A 27,859-nucleotide genomic window follows, 5' to 3' on the forward strand; every position below is an offset into this window, starting at 1 on the left:
TTAATCGAGATCAGTTTTTCGTTCATTATGTTAAATCTATCATTTTCAACAAATGTTTCTTTATTTTGTGCTGGGTAGTATTTTGCATATTTTACATATAATAAGCATAACTGGCCCTGCATAATTTGCATATAATTAGCTTAACCGATCCTTAATTTATGCTAGATAATTGGTTCAATATGCATTTTATTAGAATAACTGCTCCTTTATCTTGCCGCAGATAGCTGGAATTTGCATATAATTAGCATACTATTATTTTGTACTTGTTGGTAAAAGTTGCAATTAGCATACCTGCTTAATTACTTGAATTTGTATTAGCCAGGGGGTGGAAATTAACTTAACTGCACAATTTGCGTATAATTAGCATAATTATTTTGTGTTACTCAACATAATTTGCATATAATTAGCATAATTATTTTGTGTTACTCAACATAATTTGCATATAATTAGCATAATTATTTTGTGTTACTCAACATAATTTGCATATAATTAGCATAATTATTTTGTGTAACTCAACATAATTTGCATTTAATCAGCATAACTGCTCATTTTGTTTCAAATAACTGTCATAATTAGTAATAAAATATAACTGTTTAACTTGTATATTTCATCCTTTTTCACTATTTAATTGTTACAGTTTGCATATAATTAGCATAAATGCTCCCTTTTATTTTGTTATTTTCAGATACTAAGAATCTGTGAAATAATGAGTGGGCAAGTGTAACATGTCATCAACCCAAAACAGTGGAAGGAAAATGCTGACTTGGTTAGGGTATGCCAATCATTAATACTCACACACAGGAAACGTAAGTGATTAGTAACTGGTACTGACACAATTCGCCTCCCCCAAAAATGAAAGTTTCCTAATGCAGAATTTTGAAAAGTACAAACTCCCTTTCAGTTAGCATTTTTATGCACCCATGTGTACATTTTTGTATCACAGGTACAATGTTCTACGTTCCATGTGTGTGATTTGCACTGTTTCGCAATGCAATTTTGATGCACACAATACAAAATTAACTGTTATGATTCAAATGACTTATGTTTCCTGTTTGTAAATTTTAATGATTGATGACCCTTACTTGTTAGACACAAACATGCAGTTCAATTTTCCTTTATTTTCTGTATAAATAAGTCAGCATAGATTAATTTGAGTTTTGTATGTATCTGTGTTAAAGCGGGTGCGTCATCACCTGCGTACGCGCCGGAATTGAGTCCCAATCGAAAATAACAACTCGTGCTAAAAACACAAATGTAAACAATGACACGCTATGGTCATCTGATGCATGCGCAGATGACGACTTCCCCTTCAACTTTCAAACTATTACAGAATAAATGGTATAATTTTTAAATAAATAGTTAAATAATCTAAACCACTAAAAACAAACATACACATTTTATACGAACAAAATTTATTATATAACACAATATTAGTATACAAAATATTTACACGAAAACATAAAATAAATGTACACAATAATTACATACTTGTATTATATACCAGCCTTTAAGATTAGATCATTCAGGTTACGTGTACAAGCATTAAAAACATTGGAATTTCAATTCAGCATAGTTTGGTTTATTTAACACACAGGAATCAGCTTCTTAAGTTACAGAAGACATGCATGTTTGGTCGCTGACATTGGCACTCCCATGGTGCATCATCAGAATTCTTTTTTTGAAACACACTATCAAATAGCAAACTATGGGTGTCCAACATAAGTTATGAGTAATGTCAGTTATTTTATTTCCATCCGCATGTCAACAAAACCACAATCTACCCCAAATATTACCATTATCAGATTTTCAAAATGATAATTCATTCATGAATGCTTAATTGTTAGTTCTGACACAGACAGTATAAATGTTGCCAAAATTATTTTTAAACAAACAAGCACTTCATAGCAAATTTTTATTACTGTACTTGGTAGGTTATAAACTAAGGAGTATCCTAAAACGGATGTGGTCTACTCACAAGTGTGTACCAGAACAGCAGGAATTCTTTCAATGAGAATGTGGTGTTGTAAATAACAGTGATGTCACCAGTATATCGTAAACCAGAATCATCCCCAAAATCGTTCACAATTTGATAAGGGTGTGTCATAAATGTGACTGCGGTTACTAGTTTACATTTCCACAAAATATACCAGTATGAGATATTTTCAGTCTGACAATATTTTTATCTATTAGAAGCGCATCTCTAATACCATATTTGCTCTATTAGAAGCACATTTCTAAGGGGCAACCCCACTTGAAATCAGGGAAGGAAAGCTGGAGGATTTGGATAAAAAAAATTCATGTGAGCTGAAATCAAGGACAAAAATTCCCCAGGCTAAATAGTAAGACAAATCTCTCTCTCAACAGAAGTTTAAAAAAATAATGCTCAGATAATGTTCCTTGCTACATTAATGTGAAAAAACAGTATGCAGTTGGCCCATTTCCTTCAACTCCCTCCCCTGACTTCCAGTCATCCCAATACCATATTTGTTTTATTAGAAATGTAACTTCAGTAGAAATGCACTTTAATAGTGTATACTTGATTATTAAATAAATGTAATATTTACTTATTTTGATCATAGACACATTTCTGTTATTTACATTAGTACATGCACTGCAAATAGAGCAAATACGGTATAAATTATAGTATAAATTATATTCTTTAGAAAAATTATGTCGCTTCATCAACATTTCTATCAGCAACCTCCTCTTCATCATCAAAATCCTCATCCTCATCATCTTCTTCCATCTGAAAATCATATTCTTCATACTCTTCATCATCTTCATCTTCCTCTCTAAAGACATCAACATTTGGAGTTAGATCATTCTCTATGCGACGCATGCTACGAACGTTTGCTCTCCTAGAAAAGATAAGATAAAAGACAGTGGGAAAATTATTATTTAGGAAGATTGAAATTATAGGACGATCTGAAACTCATGTAAATTCACATTACCATGGGAACTCATATTATCATGGAAACCCGACAGACAAAAAAAAATCATTATTTCAGAGTTTACCTTGAGATATTCTTGGCCAAGTTACGTAACTTTGAGAACGACATCAGTTCAAACTCGTCTTCTACTACTCTAGATTCAAATGTAATAGTACTAGTAGTAACTGTGAAAAGATTACATCATATAAACAATGAAAACCATTCAATAGTGTAATAACTAATTTTAGAACTCATCATGTTTTTTGTTTTGTTGCTAAATTTGACTAAAGATGCATGTGCAATGAAGAAAGTCTGCAGACTAAACCGAAATTAACACAGAAGTTATTATAGTAAAGCAAATTTATAAATGCCTTATGCAGAAGGAAGAAATGGCAATCAATGTCTAACAAAATGGTGCCCTCACATAAACAGGAGTTTTCAATAGACATCTGATAGAGGGCGCTATGGCCTATACATATCAAGTGATAAACTCACATTGATCTAAATAAGGATGATAATTTAAAAAACAATACTTGCTCTCAAAATGTATCTATAGTAATAAAGTTTTGTAGCATATGATTTATATTTATTAATTACTCAGATCAAAGGGCAAAGAATAAAAATTAAGAGAAGTAGGTCTCATCAGCACATCTGTTTTTTGCGTAAGGCTTCACAGGAGGCTTTCAATAAAGGAAATCTGTGTTGTGGATATATAGAAACAACTTACATGACAACTCACTGACAGGTCGAATTCTTGATTGACCAATCTTCTGTTGTAAAGTCTGTTTTAATAGTGGAAAAATTTGCTGTAATAACAAATATGCAGTAATTTCTGAAGAAACAAGTAAAGGAAGATAAGCACACTAATTACATCTTTATCATCTAGAAAAATGCAATCATATGAAACGTATGTGATAAAAGTAATTCCAGAAAAACCTGACAAGCAATGCAAAATAATCCAAACATGTTATCAAGATGGACCAGACAAGTATTCCAGATGGACAAGACAAGCATTCCAGATGGACCAGACAAGTATTCTAGATGGACGAGACAAGTATTCCAGATGGACAAGACAAGTATTCCAGATGGACCAGACAAGAAGTTTAGATGGACCAGACAAGTAGTTTAGATGGACCAGACAAGTAGTTTAGATGGACATACAGAACATCACATTAGTACTTAGTACTGACCAAAATTTGTACCCATATCATGAGAAATAACACATGCTGACAACGACAGTGATAACAGCATGGACAAACTATTCATTTTTGATTTTTATTTATTTTATTTTGCCAGATGACATTTCACTGCTTTTTACTGTACTCAGACATACACTGTTCAGTATACAACAGTATGCTCCAGGAATCAAACCCAGAACCTCCCTCGTGTGAGGCTAAAACACTAACTAGCGTACCGTCACTAAAGTTGAGCAAACTAATAATCAACTCTCAGTTTTGAGAAGACAGACAACTTATAAACAAATTTTTTAGTTGAATTATAATTATTACCAGTAATGAAAGAATGGCACCACTATTTCAACTGCAAACACAAACATTTCTACAATTTCAAGAATTTTCTATATTCCACAGGTATTTTATCTTGCACAATATATTACTCGGTATATTAACCTTTTTCCCACCAGACTTTCTCGCCCAAATTTATCTGCACTTTTTTTTCTTCAATATTTCTGGAAATGAATCCTACTTTTGGAGCTAACGGGCAAGATTTTAGTAAATTTTAATTTTTTACATTTCTGACGGAAAGTACAGACTATAACTGAGAGTATTTTGTAAATTAGTGATGAAAAAAGGAAACTGGTGGTGAAAAGGTTAAAGAAAAGTTAGATAGAATAATACTGTAAAAGGGTTAATTATTCACTGGGTTTTAACTTGCTTATCTTGCTCACTGGAAAATGTGCTAAATTAAAACCCAGTGAATATGTAGAACCGACTGAATAGGCCTGAAATGGTAAATCAGCGAAATTTAAACCCAGTGATAATTAGCCATTTTACTGTAATAATTATTTCATATTTTTAAGGATACGTGACAATTTCATGATGCTAACATGAGTGTTTTCTGGATTTGTAGCCTGGGCTTCTCGGAATAATCTACTTCTTAATTTCTCATTGGCCAATGGTGCAATGGCGTCAACAGCTTCGCTGAATTCCTTATCGCTCATCATCCCCTGCTCCTTACCAGGATGTTGGAGAAGTTTGGCTTCACACTGAAAAATGATGGAAATTATTACTATTCAGTATGCATTTTACACATATTAATAACAATATCCTTGACACAATCAAGATAGATTGTCAATGTTTTAAATCATGGTGGATGTATTTTGAAAAAGTTTTACACACTTTGTCAAATAGCATGATGCTGTATCCCATTTGAGGTATTTTGTATATTTTATTGATTAGAGAACTCAACAAATAATATAGCATGTAAATAATATTAAACAATTAAATAATTTTTGTGTTTTCAATAATCACAGAACAAAATTTTGATCACCATTGGGAAAGCAAGGCTGTCATTGTTTATGCGCATACGTAGTACAGCAATCGTTACACACAAACATAATGATGTTGATGTATCTTTTTTACACATACTTTTCTGTATCTGATGTACATTTAATAATTAACTCACCAAGCTGTAAAGCTCCCACCCTTTTAAAACTGAAGGCAGGTTTGGGAATTGGAAGTTGTCTGGTTGCCAATGTCAAATGTTGAAACTGGTTGTCAAATGGGACAATTAATTTTTTTTTATAAATCAGAGTTTGTATATGCAATATTTATAGTCCATAATATAATAATATAATAATTTTGCTGAAGAACAGTTCAGTTTTAAACATTGTTACTCACCTCTAGGCACATGTAGAAATACTAGTGGACCAGTAATTTTATAATTTGTTTATAATAAAAATCAATAAAAATTATTGGACAACTACATTTTCATGTGGACAACCAGTTTTTTAGAGTGGTACTGGACACCTATATTATTTTTTTTTCTTTTTCGAACTTTGGAAGGCATCCCACATCAAATGTGGTTTATTTAATATGAATCCCTATCGTGACAGAAAACTTACATCTTGAAACCTTGGTTCTCTATATTTTAACACAATGTACATAAAATATTCCGACACCAAACCCTTGGAAATTTTGTTCTCACTAAATGAAGTATAACCAAGGGATAATTGTTCTAATTCATCTTCCTGGAAAAATAAAAGAAACAAATCTTTGTCAATGACCATTTGTATTTGGCAGGAAGAAGAATGACGTCAAGTAAACAAAACAAATTGGCTTGCATTTTCAATTGAACAATTGGTTGAGAATACATTCAAAATAAATAAAAATGGCTGTCAGATGGCCATTTTTGAATCAAACCTGATTTTATACCTGCAAGATTTATTTGTTTCATTTGTAAATTCAATATTTTTTTTTTTCAACTAACAATGAACATTATTGAGTGATTACTTACAGTGAGAAACGGGTAAAGTGCCGATGCAAACGCTCTGAAGTCGGCCACTTCTTTCCACTCCACAATGTCAATCAAATCAGCAATTGTTAGAAGATAGCGGAATGTACCAGCATCCAAATTACCAACCAGAATATGTGCAAATGTCTGCACAGTCTGTCATTAAAAATATACAATTTCAAAATGTTAATAAATGACTTATCAGTATTTGTTGACTTAGAAATAGGGAATGGTTGAAATATGACAGCCATTACTTTGAAGAAAATACTACATATGAAAAAAAGCATATAATGTACTGTCTATAAAATATATTTAAAGGCAGAGGTCACCATTCTGCTTCAAGTTTGATATATGACACAATGTGAGTGAAATATACATATGTATTCTTTATTTACACAAAATTTGATGTGCTGTGCGACGATCACTAGCCAATAAATTTAAAATTGTTATGACTCACCTTTAAATACTCAACACTGAGGCATTAATGATTGAAGTAATGAAGTATGACTCGCCTTACTCAACACTGAGGCATTAATGATTGAAGTAATGAAGTATGACTCACCTAACTCAACACTGAGGCATTAATGATTGAAGTAATGAAGTATGACTCACCTAACTCAACACTGAGGCATTAATGATTGAAGTAATGAAGTATGACTCACCTAACTCAACCCTGAGGCATTAATGATTGAAGTAATGAAGTATGACTCACCTAACTCAACCCTGAGGCATTAATGATTGAAGTAAAGAAGTATGACTCACCTAACTCAACACTGAGGCATTAATGATTGAAGTAATGAAGTATGACTCACCTAACTCAACACTGAGGCATTAATGATTGAAGTAATGAAGTATGACTCACCTTACTCAACACTGAGGCATTAATGATTGAAGTAATGAAGTATGACTCACCTAACTCAACACTGAGGCATTAATGATTGAAGTAATGAAGTATGACTCACCTAACTCAACCCTGAGGCATTAATGATTGAAGTAATGAAGTATGACTCACCTAACTCAACCCTGAGGCATTAATGATTGAAGTAATGAAGTATGACTCACCTAACTCAACACTGAGGCATTAATGATTGAAGTAATGAAGTATGACTCACCTAACTCAACACTGAGGCATTAATGATTGAAGTAATGAAGTATGACTCGCCTTACTCAACACTGAGGCATTAATGATTGAAGTAATGAAGTATGACTCGCCTTACTCAACACTGAGGCATTAATGATTGAAGTAATGAAGTATGACTCACCTAACTCAACACTGAGGCATTAATGACTGAAGTAATGAAGTATGACTCGCCTTACTCAACACTGAGGCATTAATGATTGAAGTAATGAAGTATGACTCACCTAACTCAACACTGAGGCATTAATGATTGAAGTAATGAAGTACGACTCACCTAACTCAACCCTGAGGCATTAATGATTGAAGTAATGAAGTATGACTCACCTAACTCAACACTGAGGCATTAATGATTGAAGTAATGAAGTACGACTCACCTAACTCAACACTGAGGCATTAATGATTGAAGTAATGAAGTATGACTCGCCTAACTCAACACTGAGGCATTAATGATTGGAGTAAGGAAATACGACTCACCTTACTCAACACAGAGGCATTAAGGATTGAAATAATGAAGTATGACTCACCTTACTCAACACTGAGGCATTAATGATTGAAATAATGAAGTATGACTCACACCTTACTCAACACTGAGGCATTAATGATTGAAATAATGAAGGACGACTCACCTTACTCAATACTGAGGAATTAATGATTGAAATAATGAAGGATGACTCACCTTACTCAACACTGAGGCATTAATGATTGAAGTAATGAAGTATGACTCACACCTTACTCAACACTGAGGCATTAATGATTGAAATAATGAAGTATGACTCACCTTACTCAACACTGAGGCATTAATGATTGAAATAATGAAGTATGACTCACACCTTACTCAACACTGAGGCATTAATGATTGAAGTAATGAAGTACGACTCACCTTACTCAACACTGAGGCATTAATGATTGAAATAATGAAGTATGACTCACACCTTACTCAACACTGAGGCATTAATGATTGAAATAATGAAGGACGACTCACCTTACTCAATACTGAGGCATTAATGATTGAAATAATGAAGTATGACTCACACCTACTCAACACTGAGGCATTAATGATTGAAATAATGAAGTATAACTCACCTTACTCAACACTGAGGCATTAATGATTGAAGTAATGAAGTATGACTCACCTAACTCAACACTGAGGCATTAATGATTGAAGTAATGAAGTATGACTCACCTAACTCAACACTGAGGCATTAATGATTGAAGTAATGAAGTATGACTCGCCTTACTCAACACTGAGGCATTAATGATTGAAGTAATGAAGTATGACTCGCCTTACTCAACACTGAGGCATTAATGATTGAAGTAATGAAGTATGACTCACCTAACTCAACACTAAGGCATTAATGATTGAAGTAATGAAGTATGACTCACCTAACTCAACACTGAGGCATTAATGATTGAAGTAATGAAGTACGACTCACCTAACTCAACCCCGAGGCATTAATGATTGAAGTAATGAAGTATGACTCACCTAACTCAACACTGAGGAATTAATGATTGAAGTAATGAAGTACGACTCACCTAACTCAACACTGAGGCATTAATGATTGAAGTAATGAAGTATGACTCGCCTAACTCAACACTGAGGCATTAATGATTGGAGTAAGGAAATACGACTCACCTTACTCAACACAGAGGCATTAAGGATTGAAATAATGAAGTATGACTCACCTTACTCAACACTGAGGCATTAATGATTGAAATAATGAAGTATGACTCACACCTTACTCAACACTGAGGCATTAATGATTGAAATAATGAAGGACGACTCACCTTACTCAATACTGAGGAATTAATGATTGAAATAATGAAGGATGACTCACCTTACTCAACACTGAGGCATTAATGATTGAAGTAATGAAGTATGACTCACACCTTACTCAACACTGAGGCATTAATGATTGAAATAATGAAGTACGACTCACCTTACTCAACACTGAGGCATTAATGATTGAAATAATGAAGTATGACTCACACCTTACTCAACACTGAGGCATTAATGATTGAAGTAATGAAGTACGACTCACCTTACTCAACACTGAGGCATTAATGATTGAAATAATGAAGTATGACTCACACCTTACTCAACACTGAGGCATTAATGATTGAAGTAATGAAGTACGACTCACCTTACTCAACACTGAGGCATTAATGATTGAAATAATGAAGGACGACTCACCTTACTCAATAGTGAGGCATTAATGATTGAAATAATGAAGTATGACTCACACCTACTCAACACTGAGGCATTAATGATTGAAATAATGAAGTATGACTCACCTTACTCAACACTGAGGCATTAATGATTGAAATAATGAAGTATGACTCACACCTTACTCAACACTGAGGCATTAATGATTGAAATAATGAAGTATGACTCACACCTTACTCAACACTGAGGCATTAATGATTGAAATAATGAAGTACGACTCACCTTACTCAACACTGAGGCATTAATGATTGAAATAATGAAGTATGACTCACACCTTACTCAACACTGAGGCATTAATGATTGAAGTAATGAAGTACGACTCACCCTACTCAACACAGAGGCATTAATGATTGAAGTAATGAAGTTGACTCACCTAACTCAACACTGAGAAATTAATGATTGAAGTAATGAAGTATGACTCGCCTAACTCAACACTGAGGCATTAATGATTGGAGTAATGAAGTATGACTCACCTTACTCAACACTGAGGCATTAATGATTGAAGTAATGAGGTATGACTCACCTTACTCAACACAGAGGCATTAATGATTGAAATAATGAAGTATGACTCACCTTACTCAACACTGAGGCATTAATGATTGAAGTAATGAAGTATGACTCACCTTACTCAACACAGAGGCATTAATGATTGAAATAATGAAGTATGACTCACCTTACTCAACACTGAGGCATTAATGATTGAAATAATGAAGTACGACTTACCTTACTCAACACTGAGGCATTAATGATTGAAATAATGAAGTATGACTCACACCTTACTCAACACTGAGGCATTAATGATTGAATTAATGAAGTATGACTCACCTTACTCAACACTGAGGCATTAATGATTGAAGTAATGAAATCAGACATCGTCAGATATGCTACGTCTTGTAATAAATAACGATCTAAGAAAAACGCATACAAACTATCCTGTGAAATAAAAATACCAAAAGATGTCTATTAAACTTTGAATGCAATATCATAGTCTCATCAATGATGCCAGTAAAACAGGATTATTTTGAACTCAGCATCGTTCACAGGTATTTAACCTGTTAAATAAAACGTGCTTACAAATATCTCACATAATTACTGATTAGGATGCACGTACATGTCATCAACGTTTCATTAATTTTACCCAGCGCAAAATATTCTTAGGGTTAAATACTGTCCAAAAAATGCAAAAATAAAAAGTTAAAGCATTATTTCACAAAAAATAAATAGTATTTGTTCAAATATACATAACAGATATGCTGTTGACAATCAGGTCTTTTTCTATTTTGTTCATGAACATTTATACTCAAAGGTGAGATAGTTAGGCCTTAATGGTAGACTTGAAACCTTGTACCAGACAACTGATTGGCTGTAAATACTCACCAATATGGAAGACACCTGTTCATCATCCAATGCATACTCATCTTGCCACAACAGATGTGCATAAAACTGACCAATCAGAGACAAGGTTCTTCCCTAGAAACAAAAATAAACTTTATTCCATTTTTGTAAATAAAGATGGTGTTCTATTCAATGTTTCCTATCTCCACCAACCTCAGCTCTAACAAAAAGTGACAATTCTCAGTTTGATGCAACATTTTACAAATTTGTATATATTTTTCTATATCTTGTATGTATGACCAAATATACATAATTTCCCATTAGTTACAGATCTTGATCAACATTTTTGAAAATATATGGGAAAAAAATGAATTTGGTGTTCAAAAAGTGATGCAGCATCTAATGCAATTAGGCACTAAAATGATCAATGTACGATCATGAGCAATCATATTTAGACACGGGGCTATTAGGTATATCGTGACGTTTTTGGGACTACTTTATTGCATGCACCAGAATACATACTTTTGTAATGGTGTTATATGTCACCTGATCACCCGAGTGTATTGATATGTAAAAGTAGTGCGGGTGGTGTAACTGAAAATGACGGAATAAACAAGAAGTTAAGTTTGAAAGCTCTCTGGTTTCTTTGATGTTTTGTGTGTTCCTGAGTCAACACATCACACATATATTATATCTACAATTGCTTACCATCTCTAGCGGTCGTGCTACATCTCGAGTTAGTGGTGTTCGCTTTTTGAAATCTTCCCATAATTGGAGGAATGAATTAACCTGGTGAAAATAATACAAGCAGATATTTAACTATGATTTTAATAGTATGATATGACCCTGGGGATGAGGTCATAACATTCAAAGGTATATAAATAGATGTTTTACATTACGTATATACTTTGGAAATTATCTTTTGTACAAGCCACAGTAATAACCCATAATTTTAGACTAATATTTGGTGAACTAGACAAATGTATATCAAAACTTACCGGCTATTTTTTCACTTGTCTATAAGATGACTATAAGCAATTAATTGTTTTCAATGTTTTATGATTTTAAACAACTTTCATGAAATTACATCAGAAACATTAAATGTTATTAATATTTTACCAAGGACTTTAGATAAGGAAATACAATTTTTATATCCATGTACGCTGATACCTAATGAATAGCTCATTATCTTGCAAGTTTTATGTAACCTATTTCAACAAATGGCATTACAAAATGTCTGTTAAAGTTCAATTGCCTAAACAAAAGTAAGCAAATTGTTGCTGTATTCGAAGCCTAAGCCCAAGATATAATCTATAACCATTCTTTCACAGCAATACTCATTTGCATTTCACGTAAACATGTATATATATGTTTCAGTTTTTCTTAGCATTTGGCAGGGGGGATCCTAACCTCTTGTAGTGAGAACCAGTGTGACTGGCCTGCTAACAGGACGCTAAGATATTGTAACCAATTCAATCATAATATTGTGAAAATAAATACTGTACTACAGATATACACATGAATATAATTTTGAATGAGAATATTAAAATCATTCAAAATGTTTCACAAAATATAACAAAGCTAGTGCTGTATATTCACTGACAGTACAATAAATGCCAGCAACATACCAAACTTTTTCTAATGTAACCATGGCAACAAGTCTGTTTAAACTGAGCACCAAATTCATTCAGTAATCATGCAAGTGTAATGTTTATTGAGACTGATATGATGCTCTAGAAAGGTGCCCAGTATGCAACAAGGTTCAGTTCAGACAACTTTTTAATGTGTATATGGGAAGCATTAATTTTTCTCTGGAACAATTTATATTTTAGCAAATCAATTATTAAAATAAGTTTTCAGACATGCAACACAGAGAAGGTGATTCAGTGACACATATAAAACAGATCACAATGCATTTTCTGAAAACATACCATCATACACAATTAAATCAACATGCAATTTTGATTAGTAAGTTTGACATGCAATATACCGGTACATACTGGTATTATCCTAACTACACAATGGGATGCAGACATGCAATCATACTGTCAATCTTTTGCTTGTCCAAGTATACACTTGAATTAGTACACGTTTTTCACATTTGAGTACTTAAGACACTGTTATGTTGACTATACTATGTGCATTTAATATGCGTTTCAAACTTTCATATATGCAAGTGAGTCAAATGCATTCAAATAAAAATGCCCAGCGCCCTCTATAGAGAATTCAAGAAAATATTTCTCAAAAAAGTCCTTCACAAAAAATTTATCACAAAGGCCATATTGCTGAAAATAGCTCTTAAATTACTATAAATTTTAATAAATTGTTTTGATATCTGGCTTGATTTGATAACTTTTGGTCAATTGTAAGGAAATGAGTTTGATGAAAGTCTACAGTATAACTTGGTAATGACACCAGTCCTCCTGTCTATGTCATACTATACTCAGTTGTTTTCACCTGATTGGCTGCCATGCTAATCTACATAACTGGGTATCAGCCAATCATTATTGATTCAAAGAAGTGGAAGATATGACATCAGAGATGGGAAATAGTTACACCATGTACAACATGACATGATCAGCCAGTAATTATTGCCCCCCAATGTAGGCATGGTAGATGGAGATTTGAGAGGAGGGGATTGCTTATAGGATTTATACGGTTAAGCTACATGCATTGACAATTTATAAGGTGGAAAGAATATTATTTTTAGATTCAGTATGCTTGCTGGGTGGGAGGAAAGCAAGATACAAGTGATATTAGCAGACATGCAGCTTCTGCTTGGTGGAAAGTGAAGCTTAGTAAAAGAAAGTCACTGATAGAGAGCAAGGTGACTGTGAGAAGTTTGGCACAAAAGAGGTTAACCAGAAAAACTTATTTTTTGCTTGGCCTTATTAAATAATTATATTATGATTGAATTCAAGCACAAAATGTAAGTATATTGCATGCAATTCACTAGTACCCATATAGAATAGAGCTATACAGCAGCAAAGTGATACAATGCTTTTCATGCAACTGGAGAAGTTCATGCATGTATTTGCATGCTAATGAGATGCATATGACCTTTGAACCACTTACCAAGACAGGCTCATAATCCTTATAGATAGATAAATGGTACAACAAACAGAAATTAAATATGGAATTAACAAACAAATAAACATGCAAAACAATATATAGATAAACATGTAAATTATGTTATAATAATATTATATTTAATATATTTTTTAATTTTAAACTTAGCAATATAATATATGTATATGAATTCATCCTCTGACTGCCATTTTCAATTTTCTTCCACCAATCTGAACATTTTTTTCAAGGGTTCAACAATTATATAACAAATCTTTGAATATTTATTCTGGCAGTAAAAGAGTGAAAATGTGCATGATGAAAGTTTTAGTTTACTGTGAAAATTTTATATTTATTTAACTTGAACCTTACGCCATTAAAAAATGTGTGCTTGCTAATTTGTTGCTAAACAGTAATTCTTAAATTAAAAAACACATTCACCATCTTAGAAAATCAAAGCAATTTTTCAAACAAAATTCCATTAAAAACAACAATTTGGTTAGATGTGACTAATATATTGTCACTGATTTGTCACAAGTTACTTTCAAATCAATTAAGAGGAATTCGTAAAATTTCCAGTAAAAATGAAACAGGCCACAATAACACAAGAAACAGCAACAATATTCAATTTTGTGATTCTCAATAACTAATTAAAATACTTTTATTTGTCTGCATCACAAATCAAGTGTCTGGGAGGCAACGTAATTTTCGATTCTGCAGACTGAAAACACTGACACTAAAATATAGTGGCTTGATTTTCAAGATAGTGAAATATGTTTTCCAGATTACTGAATAGTGCAGCCATTTTATGCACACTATATGAATTATCTAATAACTACGTTATTATGAACTAAATTACATCATAACTTATTTAGAAATGACAATATGTGCTAGATGTGTTTAGTGCAAGTTGAGTTTACTTTTAAATAGCTGAAGTCTACACATATGATTAACTGTAAACCATTTAATTTTCAATGTTATGAATTTTTTGTGATTTAATGATGATTTAATAGCATTGATGAAGACAAACAATTTTGTGAACGTAGCTAACACTCTGTGATGTAGGACTCCAGAGGATTTACACTGACTTGCAAAATTCGCAAAAAATTCGTCTGTCATGAAATTAAAAGTAGTTTACAGTATGAATATGAAATATTGTACAAAATTGTCGATATTAATTTCTAATTTTAGAAATCAGTCAAAAATTCAAAAGAATCAATTTTGTACTGCCATTGAAACATACAGAACCATAATTCTAGATTAATTTAGTCACAGCTGAGGAAATAAATATAGACAAATGTACAATAGAATTGATATGCATATCACCATAGTAATATGGTCCAGATGATATTAACATTTATTGTATACAACTAATGCATGATCAACAATGACAGCAGTAAAACATAATGAATTATGAAAATGACGAACAATAGAGTACATTTAATGATACACAATGAAAAGTCAAGGTTTTAATTGTTTAGGTGGAAGGATTTAGATCTGACTCTAAACACAGTAGAAATAACATCAAACCTAAATGGTTTCTAAATTCACAGAGTATCCATAAAGTTTCATAAAGGCATTTACAAGTCCAAGAACACAAAACAACAACAACAAATGGCCAACTAACATGCTACTACAACAACACAATGGATCAAATCAGTGAAAGTAATATATACAGACCTCAAGGCGTACCATATGTATTTTAAACTGACTAAAATCTGCTAACCCTACCAATCTACTGTCAGATCACATGACTACTAATCAGCCAATCAGGAAATAGTATACTCCAATCACATGACAGTCATATGACACTCACCTGATGTTCTTGTGATGCACCTAATACAGTAGTGTCTTTCTCTTCTCTAAATATTGCAGGTGATTGTTCAGCTGATGCCGGTGAATCTATAATTGACTGGAGTGGTCTCATTGGTGTTGTGATAGATATCCGTCCTCTGATACGCTTTGTGGATAACTTGGTTGACTCTGATGTGTCAGGCTTTTGATACAGGGCTCTGAGAACAATTTCAAGTTTTTTTTTTTTTAAAAAGAATCCATAGAGTTCCATAGTGATCTATAGATGTTCTTTATTCTTGAAACATTTGAAACTTCAGATGCACTACTTCTCACCCATCAAAATTATACATGTATTTTTATATTATAGTATAATTGTGAGAAATGGAAAGTGGTGCATCTGTGATAAATCTACAATTATCTACTGTATATCTACTAGCAAATTTAAATCTGTATATTAAATTTGTAAATAATTTTGAATCAGCACATATCTGACTACAAAATGACAAGATTGCAGAAAAAATACATTACCACTAGACTTTGTGTAGAAAAAATAATACAGAAAATTTCTTTTTTTTTTAACTTGGATCAAAAATTAACACTGAGGTCAAAAGTACTGGTAATGTATGATGTAGATCTAATACCGCAAAATATTACTGCAGCTAAAACAATGGGATTCCATGTATATCACAGTTGATTCTATCCTGATTACTTACTCTGCCAGTCTTTCTTTGGCTTCTACATTTATCCTGACCTTAGGCCTTGATAGCTTGATATGAGTACAATTATGCGGTAAGATGACAATTTTATCACCACCTATCTTGTGTGGACAAATCACAGTCTGAAAAAAACAACAACAAAAACTTGTATTTGATCCATTTACTTTATTTTCATTTTCATAAAAATAATTTTTATATTGCTGGTGAAAGGGAACAGATAAAACTTGATTTCTTTATAGTACTTGTAATGCTTTAATACAAAATTTTGTTTTGTTGCATATTTTCTATGAAAACATTGAATATTAAATTAAACTATCAAGGGTACTTCATTAAACAGACAGCCAGCAGAAGGTAGAAAAGTGTTCAAAATTTTTTTTTTTTCGGCATTTTTTGTTACAAGCAGGCATCTATGCTAAATCACGTCCTTATATAGTAAGGTTTCACATCAGGGGCGATGCCAAACTTGAAAATCATTTTTTGCTCATTTTTGGCTAAAAAAAAAAACAATTTTTGGGCCAAAACTCAAAGCTGGTCCAATCCATTTAAGATGCATATCAATTTACTTGTCTTGATGAGTAGAGTTCAAAAATATATAGTTTGACCTATTTTTTACCTTGCGTTACGTCACAATGACCGAAAATGTGAAAGGGTCAACGCACTTTTTGTGAAGGGTCAAATTCATAAAATCTGTTATAATGGTCCAATTTTGACAATTTTGGTGTCTAATTATATGTTTTCTTACATGAAAAGGCCAATAAGACAACTTTCATAGACCATTATGCCAGTCTTAGCTATGAGGATACAATTATGTCAGATAAGATGGGTTCTGAAATGGGTATGTCATAATTATTCATACATATTAACTGGCCTAGATTACACAAGGACCTTTATTGTACATTAAAACTACTTAATATTAAAGTATATTTTGGTGAATATGAAGGAAACAAAATAATAAGAACAATTGTATTGATTTTCAGAAAGATATTTTGTGAAACACAGTTGATGTGTTTAATTGAAATAAAATTTTGCTGCAAAATTTGTCACAATTTTTGTAATTTCAAATAAAAATTAGATATAAACTCAGTGAATATTTGACAATGACACAGATCCTTACTTTTTCTCCACAGCTGCTACAAAACTTAGCGTCTTTGAGTTCATTGAATGTTTTCGCGTGATTGGTCGATGTGTAGATCATGGAACTGTATTTACTCAAGATGGTTTCCTGAGGTACAAACGGATCCATCTCACTATTCAGTGGATCGATGTTATCAAAGTCTTCACCAAGTGACATCACAGAGTCTGAAACAAAGAAGAGATTTCATGTCCCACTGACTACAGTTTCTTTGGGAAGAAATAGGAAAAATTTCTAAATTTGGCAAATTGGTCAACAGACCGTTTCTAAAGTAACATACATGTACATGTGTCCGATGTGATTCAGCAGTTTTACAGTCACATGTGGATTTTTACTATTTTTGTCAAAATTTTGATGACATTTTTTATTGCATTTTCTGTAATTTTACTATCAATTTCAAACAGGCATAATTTGAACTTATTTACAGGTTATAGTCAAAGGTTTTTGAATATTTTGGATAAGAAAGAAAATGAGAAAAGAGTATACCAGTATACCATATTTGCTCTTTTAGTAATGCATCTCCAATTAGTACATACAAATAGTTGCATGAATTGTACACTTTTTCATTCTAATATGACTTCTCTTCACTATAAGCACACCTGTCATTTATGTGAGCACAACTAATAGAGATAATATGGTTAGTAATTTGGACAGGTATTGGCTTAGAAAGTTTTAAAGTTACCTTTTGCAGGAGACTGAGAATTTGGCCGACTGGATCCAAGCACACTACTCATATTTGGTAAGAGTGAGTCTTTACTGGTAGGTCTGCCTCTACTGCTAGGGGGTTTAGCTTTACTCATCTCTTCTTCCAACTTGAATTGACCCTCTAACTCCTCCCATTGATGTTCCAAACTCTCTCTATGTTGTCTCACCATGCTCAGTTCCTCATTTAAGGACATAATTGTCTTCTGGAATGTTTCTTGTCGGTTTTGAAGCTGTAGTATTTAAATAATAGTTAAGTTTGAGGCAAACTCAAATTTTGAAAGATGTGCAATGTATTATGAGAGAAAAATTCCAATTGTATATATTCAAGGAATATTATAGCACTGTAATTATATGTAAATTCTTTGAACAATTTTGACAATACCGTATATGTTTCTTTTTAAAAATTAACTAGAGAATCTATTGCAAAAATAAAATGCAACTAAGGACAGATTTCATGACATTTCAAACTCTGTTATTCAGTAAAAAAAAATGTTTGTTAATGAGATGTCCTTGAGGCAGTTGAAATGTTTTCACAATATTATGATTCATATCTATAATTAAGTATGACTTGAGTTTTGAGATATGAAGAAATAATTTCACTATAGAAACCAGAGCAAAAATGCAAATTTTGACTTTTTTTTATGATATTTCAGACTTTTTTTTTGAAAAATGATGATGTATAATTTGGGATTTGGTTTGAACCTCCTTAAAATAACATAATGTGGAGAAATAAAAAACATTAAAAATTATTGTCTATATCTACCTCTTTATCCATTTTCTCTAATTCATGTTCTTCTTCATCAAATTTTGCATCATTGTAGTTATCTCTAAGGATTCTTTCCTCCAATTCTCGTTTATGATCCTCTAAGAACACATCAAATTCTTCAATAGTTTTATTCTCCACTGTCAACAACTGCTCTTCAAGTTTCTTGGCTGAGGCAATGTTGTTGAGAAGATGGGCCTTAAAATAAAACAAAAAACAGAATAAAAACTACTGTAAAAGTCTCATAAATTAACCTCTCTAAAAATTTGATAACATAATTAAGATTTTCTCAATATTGGGGATTGGAGAGAATGCAAAATTTTTGTAATTAAAGGTTTAACTCGGAAAATATGACGAGTGCACATAAAGTGCACATAAAGCCAAATACATGTATTATTTTTAGCTTGAACATTAAAATATGACTTTATATTGACAAATGACACAACTCTGTCATTTACTGTAAAAAGTTCTACCAGTAATAGATTAAATACAGTATTGATACAGTTTTAAATTTGGACTGGTGGTAAATTCTTTTGTTTTTATGAAGTAATTCCTTTGTTTTTAACAACACAATGTCTATTCTATGAACAAATCTGTCATACCATTTTGGAAAACATTAATTCATTGTGGTTTTGGGAAATAGTAAAAACATAGTGTCACAATGATGTAATAAGATTGAACAGAATGATTACCACTTACATGGTTTTAAATTAATGAGGTATAAATAATTAAAGCTTTTATTAACTGGTATTACACATAAATTCTTTTGTTTTTATAAACTAATTCTTTTGTTTTTATGAACAAGTTCTTTTTTCTTCTATAACATTTGTAAACATCATTGTAAAGTGACTTTATACACACATCAGACCAAGACACAATTTCTATTTGTAATATCACTTGAAATGTCACTGAAACAAATAAATAGGAAATTTTTTTTTTTTTTTCAATATACCGGTACTGGGTACTCACTCTTCTGGTGGCAATCACTGGTTTCTTCTTTTTTCTTCGGAAACCAGGGTCTCCTTTGATGGTAAATGCTACAAGAACAGATAAAGTTCAGATATTTATTACTTTGTGTGGGCATTCTAAATCAATAAAGCTCAATGCATTAGCATGTCACACAGAACTTCATTTTTTACTTTTTTCTAATATCATTGACTGTTTTAGAATCTACAGATTGAAACCTAGAGGGCTTAACCAGAATATATGAAAAATATAATTACAAAGTTAGAGGTTCTTAGGGCTCCTTAACCCATAACCTTAATTATAACTCTACCTCAATGTTAATTGTACATGTCCATCTTCACATTTTAAAGAGCATATGCAATTACATTGGTGTGGGGTGAGGCTTGAGTGTTGGCTTTAGGTTACTGTATGGAGACGACTTTACGTCAACTGATATTTTTCGGTCATAACTACATTTTGGGTCATTCTGTGTATGGGTTATTATTAACGGTATTCACTTTCATCAATTCTAGTTGGGTCTATGCACTGATTCAGAATATTTACAATCCATAATTGGTGAGAATCATTTCAAAGTGAAAATACATTTGTTTACAATACTGTGAAATAGGACAGTATTCTTACCATCTTCCAACTCATCATAACCTTTCTTATACTGAGTGAGAAATTCAACCTCATTCTGTGTGGTTTTCAGGAGGACTTCCAATGCTTCCTTCTCATTCTCTAGATTCTTTTTCTGTAATTCGCTGCTATCACGCAGGTCTTCCAAATCATCTTGAAGACTGGCAAAAATGAATAGAAAATTACATTTTTCTGAAATTCAGAATTATTTTTTTTAATTTTTTCTGAACTTGTGACTTACTTGTTTATATTTACTGAAATTCTGACTTATTTGTTCTGAAATTCTGAATAATTAGTTCTGAAATTTTGAATCACAAGTTTGAAAATCTGTAAAACACAAATCTGAGCCAATATACTCACGCTGCAATATCGTCTTCATTTTTTTCTATCATCCCATTTTTCATTTTCACAATTTCTCTCAAGTTGTGAATCTCCTTCTTGAGAGCAGTGTTGACAGTGATAGAACCTTCAAACTCTTTGTGTTTGTCATGTAGCTTCTTTTTAACCAAGTCAAGCTGCTCCCTCAGTTCATCGGCTTCTTCATTTCTGTTTGAAGTGTTTTAAAGAAGCACAACAAAATTAATTAGTGGGTCCATTAGTTGGACCTACTAATTTCTATTACCAATAATTATTTTCCTTCAGCAATTCAACCACCTGGCATTAAAATTGTATTTCCAATATGTATTACTGTAAAATGACTAATTTTTATTGGGTTTAAATTTCGCTGATTTACCATTTCAGGCATATTCAGTGGGTTTAAATCATGGTTTTATCATTAGATAATGTGTTCTATGCTAAATTTTACATATTCACTAGGTTTTAATTTAGCGCATTTTCCAGTCAGCAAAATAAGCAAAATTAAAACCAAATGATCATCACCATGAAAAATTATAAAATCAGTTGGCATGGCAACACATCTTGAAGGAGCACTGAAGCTAGCCTGCACTGAAATTTCCATTGTTATAATCACTCAAGAGCACTTTACTTTATTCCAATTTCAATTGCAGTATTCTGTTACATTTCCGAAGACTTTATGATGATTACAGGGATCAGTGAGTGGTTTTCTACAGGTCATACAAAGTGGAAATATAACTGTGAAGAGCTACAGCTACATATATCAATTCATCTTGTTGTTTCTTCTAATTTGTTATTGATAAGAAATGAAATTATAATAATTCAAGCACTCTACAAATACAATTTTAATTAATTTCACAATTCAGTCACCTCCAAAAAAGGGGTTTGCTATAATTGAGTAGACTGATAATAGAACCTATGTAAAATCAGAACACATGTGAATGCACCAAAAATTTAAAATTCAAATGCATTACTTTATGTCTTTAACTTCATTTTGTAGAGATCTTAAGTCAAAATGAAAACCTGGAAATCAATTTGGATCAGTTTTGAGGGGAAGGTCTCTTCAATAAAAATCAAGATTGTAATTGGCTGGTCTGCGAGTGAATTCTGAAGGATCAAACAAAAATGTTGTGACCTCTGATTTCCTTCATTTTCACACTTTTAAATTTTATTTTAAAAAATTGTGAATTCCATATCTATAGATATTTTTAAAGACATATTTTTCAATAATTTTATTTTTGCATCAATGACACACCAGAAAATAAGCTTAACTTGTTGCGTCCCACAATACATCTGTGCATTACCGGTAGTGACATGACATATTGTCTTAGAGGGCGCTCTACATGTGATAAACACTAAAAGTCACTTACCTCTGATCAAAAACTCTCTGTATCAATGTGAAATATGGTATTCTTTGTATAAAAACATGGTCTTCACTTTGTTTATCCATTTGTTTATTTGTCGCTACTTTATAGTTAGTTGTTTGATGAGTGGTACTTGTGTATTGCTGGCTGTAGATTGCCTCTGAAATTAGAAAAACAAAGGGCAATCTAAAAATGTAGTTGTTAAAATAGAAACAAAATATCACATCATAGTACTACTGGGGTAATACCGGTAGTAGTGAAATCTCTTTCAAGTTGTTTTTAAGGGTTCATCGTTGATAACACATTTTTAAAATTGTTTCAAACTTTTTTGATTTTCACTGAAAATAATGATAACTTGCAGAATTAAAACATTATATAATAATTTACAAAATTAAAAATGAGTTCTGTAAAATCTGTATTAGCAGCTGCAATCTGATTAAAATCTAGATCCTAGTTTGAACTTTATTCATTTTTTTAATTTATATTATACATTTTATTTTACTTTATTTTATTTTAATTCATCATTTATTTGCTAGATAGTTAAAGTAATACAAAACAAGATGTACGTAATAATAAAAACAATTACAAAATAATAAAAATATATTGTAAAAATTAAATTAAATTCACGCCATACAATACATCAGATATTAATCAGATTGCAGCAGCTGTAGCTTCTATAGAAAATGTACAATAGTGAATTTTTTCAGTTGTTCGAAAAAGCTTCTATTAAGGTTGTGGTACAGATTTTACAGTAGTATATGTTGGTTCAAACACAAAGTATAAAACGTATGATACAACATTTAGGTAATTGACATCTAAAAAGATAAACAAATTTATTTACCAAATACTTCATCTCTAACCATTTTCATCAGCTGACTGTAGACTCCAAGTTGAGGTATAACTTCATCAAATACATTCATCACTGATATCATTCTACCTTCTGTTGGAGTTTTCTTTCCTTCCTGCCTTGGTGTGTCCTCCAATAGTTTTACCTCAAATTTGGTTGCTAAAAATTAATTTAAACATAGAAAAACCTATTCAAAATACACATGAACCATTTGTGTTATTATAAAAATTATGATAAGAAAAAACAATATATATAAAGCAAGGAGGAATTACTCAATAATGAACTATCCAGTTAGAAAACAACACAAGTTCTGGCAGAGAAAACATAGACAATAATCTGAGACCACAATTAATGTCTGATGCATATGTAGAACTAAATACTGAAGTCTATTATTATATGAAGTCTGAGTACTGTAAAATTATTTTTTTTTTGCTTGGAATTAATTTTTACTATTTCGCTGAAGGAATGTTTCAGTGAAAATAAAATCCAGCGAATATACCTTTTTACTGTATTTTACATTCAACTAGTCAAAAACCAGTGAAAATAAATTCCATAGAAAACACCCATAAAGTCTATTCAGCGAAAATAAATTCCAGCTAAAATGAAGTATTTTAACAATAACTGCTTACAGCTTAGATATCCATTATCCATATATTGTGTCATAAATCATAAAGAATACTTCAACACAAAATGGATACAGTATCTATGGTAAGACGTAGCAATTATTTTGATTTTGTTTTACTGCTACATCCTATCAGCTATACTTAGACATCAGGCCCGTGTGATTAAAGCAACACCTTTCATATGTGTTCATATCAAATGTGATGAACTAAATCATAACACCAGAGGTACATTACATGATATCACAAATTTCTCGTATACATTTTTTTTTGTACAATCTTTTTTTTTCAATTATATAAACGGTGCAATTACAGCAATATCACCTAAATTCTAGTGCTATGTTGATGAATATATTAACACACGTATTCCTGATCACAGTCCGTCAATACGGTCGGGAAGGGGCGGAGGGGAGTACCACAGTTTGCTGAATGCACACACACACACACAACATTGTCCACTATATTACTGTATTTACCTGGGGATTGGAGTGTGCGAGTGGTGTCCACGACATCCTTTGCGCTCTTCGGATCTAAAGAAGACATGATACCAGGTTTCTTCTATTCTTCCCCCGTCAATAAAATCTTCTGCTATGTGTAATATTGGACGGAATCATTCAAATTTGGACGGAAAACTTGGAGATGAAATGTGTTGCTATAAACACAAGTGCGCCCTCAAGTCACTACTCAACCGGAAGTGAAACTTATTGCTGGGTAAATGAAATTCAACATGGCGGATCTTGTGAATGAACATTTAAGAAAATAACACGAAATTCGCGATCATGTTTTCTTTAAAGCAACCACGCTGACAGAAACGTCGTAGCGCTGCACAATCATGGCAAATATGGAAAAGCTGGTCAAGGCCTTCGAGGCTCTGAAGGCTTTTCAGCAAGGCAGCGGAAGCCCCGATGAGAGTGGGCAATCAACGACGGGGACAGGTGTCTCGCCTGGATTTGTCGCTGGCAGCCTCCCGATACCCGTTAGGTAAGCATCGGCAGCTACTTATAAAATGGAGGCTACCATCGGAAAAAGTGATTCTTATGTTGATGCGCCATTGCAAGTAAATTCGTTTGACTTTAGGCTAACTGAACTTTGGTTAAATATTTGGATTTCTTAGCAACCAGACATGCGATCTATTTTATTATCGCACTGATTGTCGCATCTCACTTCCGGGATTTATTTCGGCTCTAACTAAGAATATCTACTAATATTTTTTGGGGGTAAAAAATATAAATAAAATTAATCCAAACCTAATTCTGAAAAAAATGGAAAAATAAATAATATGTAAATTGGACAATAGTCACACTCCAACTGATATTTATATAAATATTGAAATAAGAAATTCAAGATTAAAATTACCGGTAGTCAATGTTTGGAGATCCATCTATTACACCAACGATGACTGCTGTCAAGCAAGGCGAGTAATGTTATAAACTATTTTATAAATGAAAATATTTTGAAGTAAATGACAGTGCAGCGCAGTCCTGTGACGTACACTGTTCTAATGCATCCTAATTTATGCAAGAGCATTTCATTGAAATGAGAGGGTGCCTGCCCAGTTAATCAAATTGTTTTGTTTGGATTCAAATGACCTGATTTCAAAACAAAACAATTGAATTTCATACAACATGTGTAAAATCACATTTGTTTACATGAAACTTGAACATGATGACCACTGCCTGCAGATTTCATCCGACAAGTGAGACAATTTATTTCTGTTTATAGCAACCAGTTTAGAGGTAATGTCTAGTTTTCAAAAAAAAAATAAATATATATTCACATTAGTTAAAGCGAGAAAGTCGTTACCTGTGTACGCACAGGAATTGAGTCCAAAGCGACGATAACAACGTACGCTAAAAACACAAAGGTAGACACTTGTTTGTAAACAATGACACTCTATGACCATCTGACGCATGCGCAGGTGATGCGCTGTAATTAAACCTCGCATAGACTAATACAAACTAGACAATGTGACAGTACACACTCAAACCAAATGCTTAATATATATAAAAGTTTATAAATATTTACAGTTTATAATTAATAATCATAGTACATGTAATTATTAATATGAAGATAAATTATTAGTTTCATGGTGGATAGGTGCTGAATATAATTCTTTGCACAACCATCATTTTTAATTTAAAACACAAACATTCATTTTAATATTTAAATATTGTAACAAAGTCATCATGATCATGCAATCAGTTGATAAAGTGGTAGACTGCTTTTCCCGTTCTTGCAAATGTGTATTTTGTTTGCAATACCCTTTTTAGATGCTCACTGTATCACAAGTAAAATATATCAGAATTGTTCACCTGCCAAGTGAGTGATTGAAAGCCTACTATATGTCAAATATCAAATAGATTTTAGAATTCATATTTACTTTACAATTAAAACTCTTACAGGTTACTTACATCTCTGCATGTATGTTTTATTACTGATTCTCAGTTAACCTTTTCACCACCAGTTTCCTCTTTATAAGAATATAAGAAAAAAGTGCAGACATATTTGGGCGAGAAATTCTGGTGGTGAAAAGGCTAAACTAACAGTAACAAATGCACAGTATTATACACATTCACAGTATCCAAGTGTGCATATTCTTTTATTTAAGCTAGAATTATTTTTTCCTGAAACAACGTTTTGGATCTTTTGTTTATTTTCACTGATATTTGTTCTCTTGAATGTAAAATATAGAAAAAAGGTATTTTCACAGACTCATCCCTTTCACAGTCAGGCTATTAGCCAGGAATTTGCAACTGCCAGTCCAAAACAATTCAACTTCATGAAAATGTAGATTGTTTTCAATATATTTTGGTAAAATTATCAAAGAACAATAGAAAAAAACAAAAAAAATGGGAAAAAGTTGCCAGTCCAAAATCCAAGTTGCCAGTCTGTTTGGTGGGTGGACTTGTGGCTGGCTAACACCCTGTTCACAGTACTAGTAACTGTGCTTCAGCAAAGTTATTTCCAAGGGAAAATAAATACACCACATTTTATTTTCATTTTTTCCCAATCTGATTAAAATCTGATGTAGTGTACAGGCTTTAATTATTTTGGCTATAAACTTATTTTAATTTTATTTTTTATTACTTTTGTTATTAATGTCCTTTAATTTTATTTTATTTTATTATTTTACTTTGATTTTGATTTTGTGATTTTTTTAATTCCGCCCTACCTACATCTGATCCGACGCCTATGTAAGTCCCGTTCAAATCTCGCATAAGTAACAGCCAATCACAGCCCCCCTTTTATACAGGCTGTCGGTTGCTTACTTTTCAGTGTAGCGATACTCTACGGGCAATCTTTCTGTACATTATATTTTGCCCACTTGAATAAACCATTAATAGAAAATTGCTAGTATATTTTTATTTGCAAAAAAAATTCCACAGCATTTTACAATTTTTGTCATTACATTGAATATTTTTTTCACTTCCAACAAATGTGTACACTTCCAGATACATCTTTGCCAACCAAGGTTGGTTCATTCAGTCATCGCTTCAATTTTACATCACTGAGCATAATTATCTAGAATGGAAGCAAAAAATAAGTAAATCGTAATGATTAGAACACTGTAAACAGCTATAGTAAACAATGGAAACTGATTTTAAATTGTATAATAGTCACCGGCCCACGGCATCGACGCAGAAAATTGGAGCAAAGAAATATTTCCTGATCAATTGCGATGTGTTCCAATAAAAATTATTTTATTCCAGTCCAAATCAGCTCAATAACTTTAATAAAGAGTTATTGTATAATGTACAAAATGATGATACAATTTGATGAATATTTACAGCTACGGTTTCAATACCGTAGACGATG

At 32.2% G+C, this 27,859-nt stretch overlaps 2 protein-coding genes across 2 annotated transcripts in view; one reads left to right on the forward strand and one right to left on the reverse strand.

Annotated features, from left to right (window-relative positions):
* Nucleotides 1-1,395: 1,395 nt before the first annotated feature.
* LOC100375393 (uncharacterized) lies at nucleotides 1,396-24,656 on the reverse strand. Its single transcript, XM_085504341.1, has 20 exons — nucleotides 24,520-24,656; nucleotides 23,418-23,582; nucleotides 22,583-22,736; nucleotides 21,219-21,404; nucleotides 20,862-21,019; nucleotides 20,244-20,311; nucleotides 19,275-19,472; nucleotides 18,489-18,741; nucleotides 17,789-17,973; nucleotides 16,672-16,796; nucleotides 15,981-16,176; nucleotides 11,807-11,887; nucleotides 11,141-11,233; nucleotides 10,589-10,696; nucleotides 6,405-6,557; nucleotides 6,013-6,138; nucleotides 4,974-5,154; nucleotides 3,658-3,762; nucleotides 3,016-3,115; nucleotides 1,396-2,858 (listed from the first exon to the last, which is right to left on the reverse strand). Exons 1-20 carry the CDS (start codon nucleotides 24,584-24,586, stop codon nucleotides 2,669-2,671), a joined length of 2,892 nt encoding a protein of 963 aa, XP_085360467.1. The 5' UTR covers nucleotides 24,587-24,656; the 3' UTR covers nucleotides 1,396-2,668.
* Nucleotides 24,657-24,731: 75 nt separating this feature from the next.
* The window catches only part of LOC100329031 (huntingtin), a 51,527-nt gene continuing 48,399 nt past the window's right edge, over nucleotides 24,732-27,859 (forward strand). The window contains exon 1 of the mRNA XM_085504340.1: nucleotides 24,732-25,024. Within this exon, the coding sequence (XP_085360466.1) occupies nucleotides 24,876-25,024 (149 nt within the window). The 5' untranslated portion in view covers nucleotides 24,732-24,875. The remainder of the gene's footprint in view (nucleotides 25,025-27,859) is intronic.

This window comes from Saccoglossus kowalevskii, chromosome 10 (genome assembly GCF_978046115.1).
Source record: "Saccoglossus kowalevskii chromosome 10, keSacKowa6.1, whole genome shotgun sequence".
Classification (NCBI taxonomy): Eukaryota; Metazoa; Hemichordata; class Enteropneusta; family Harrimaniidae; genus Saccoglossus; species Saccoglossus kowalevskii.

Excerpts from the sequence above, each read along its gene's own strand:
- LOC100375393 (XM_085504341.1), bottom strand. The coding sequence starts at position 24,586 with ATGTCTTCTTTAGATCCGAAGAGCGCAAAGGATGTCGTGGACACCACT. Across the intron at positions 20,312-20,861 it reads TTATGATGAGTTGGAAGATG|CATTTACCATCAAAGGAGAC; the intron begins GTAAGAATACTG and ends CTGTTCTTGTAG. Across the intron at positions 18,742-19,274 it reads TAGAGAAAATGGATAAAGAG|CTTCAAAACCGACAAGAAAC; the intron begins GTAGATATAGAC and ends TAAATACTACAG.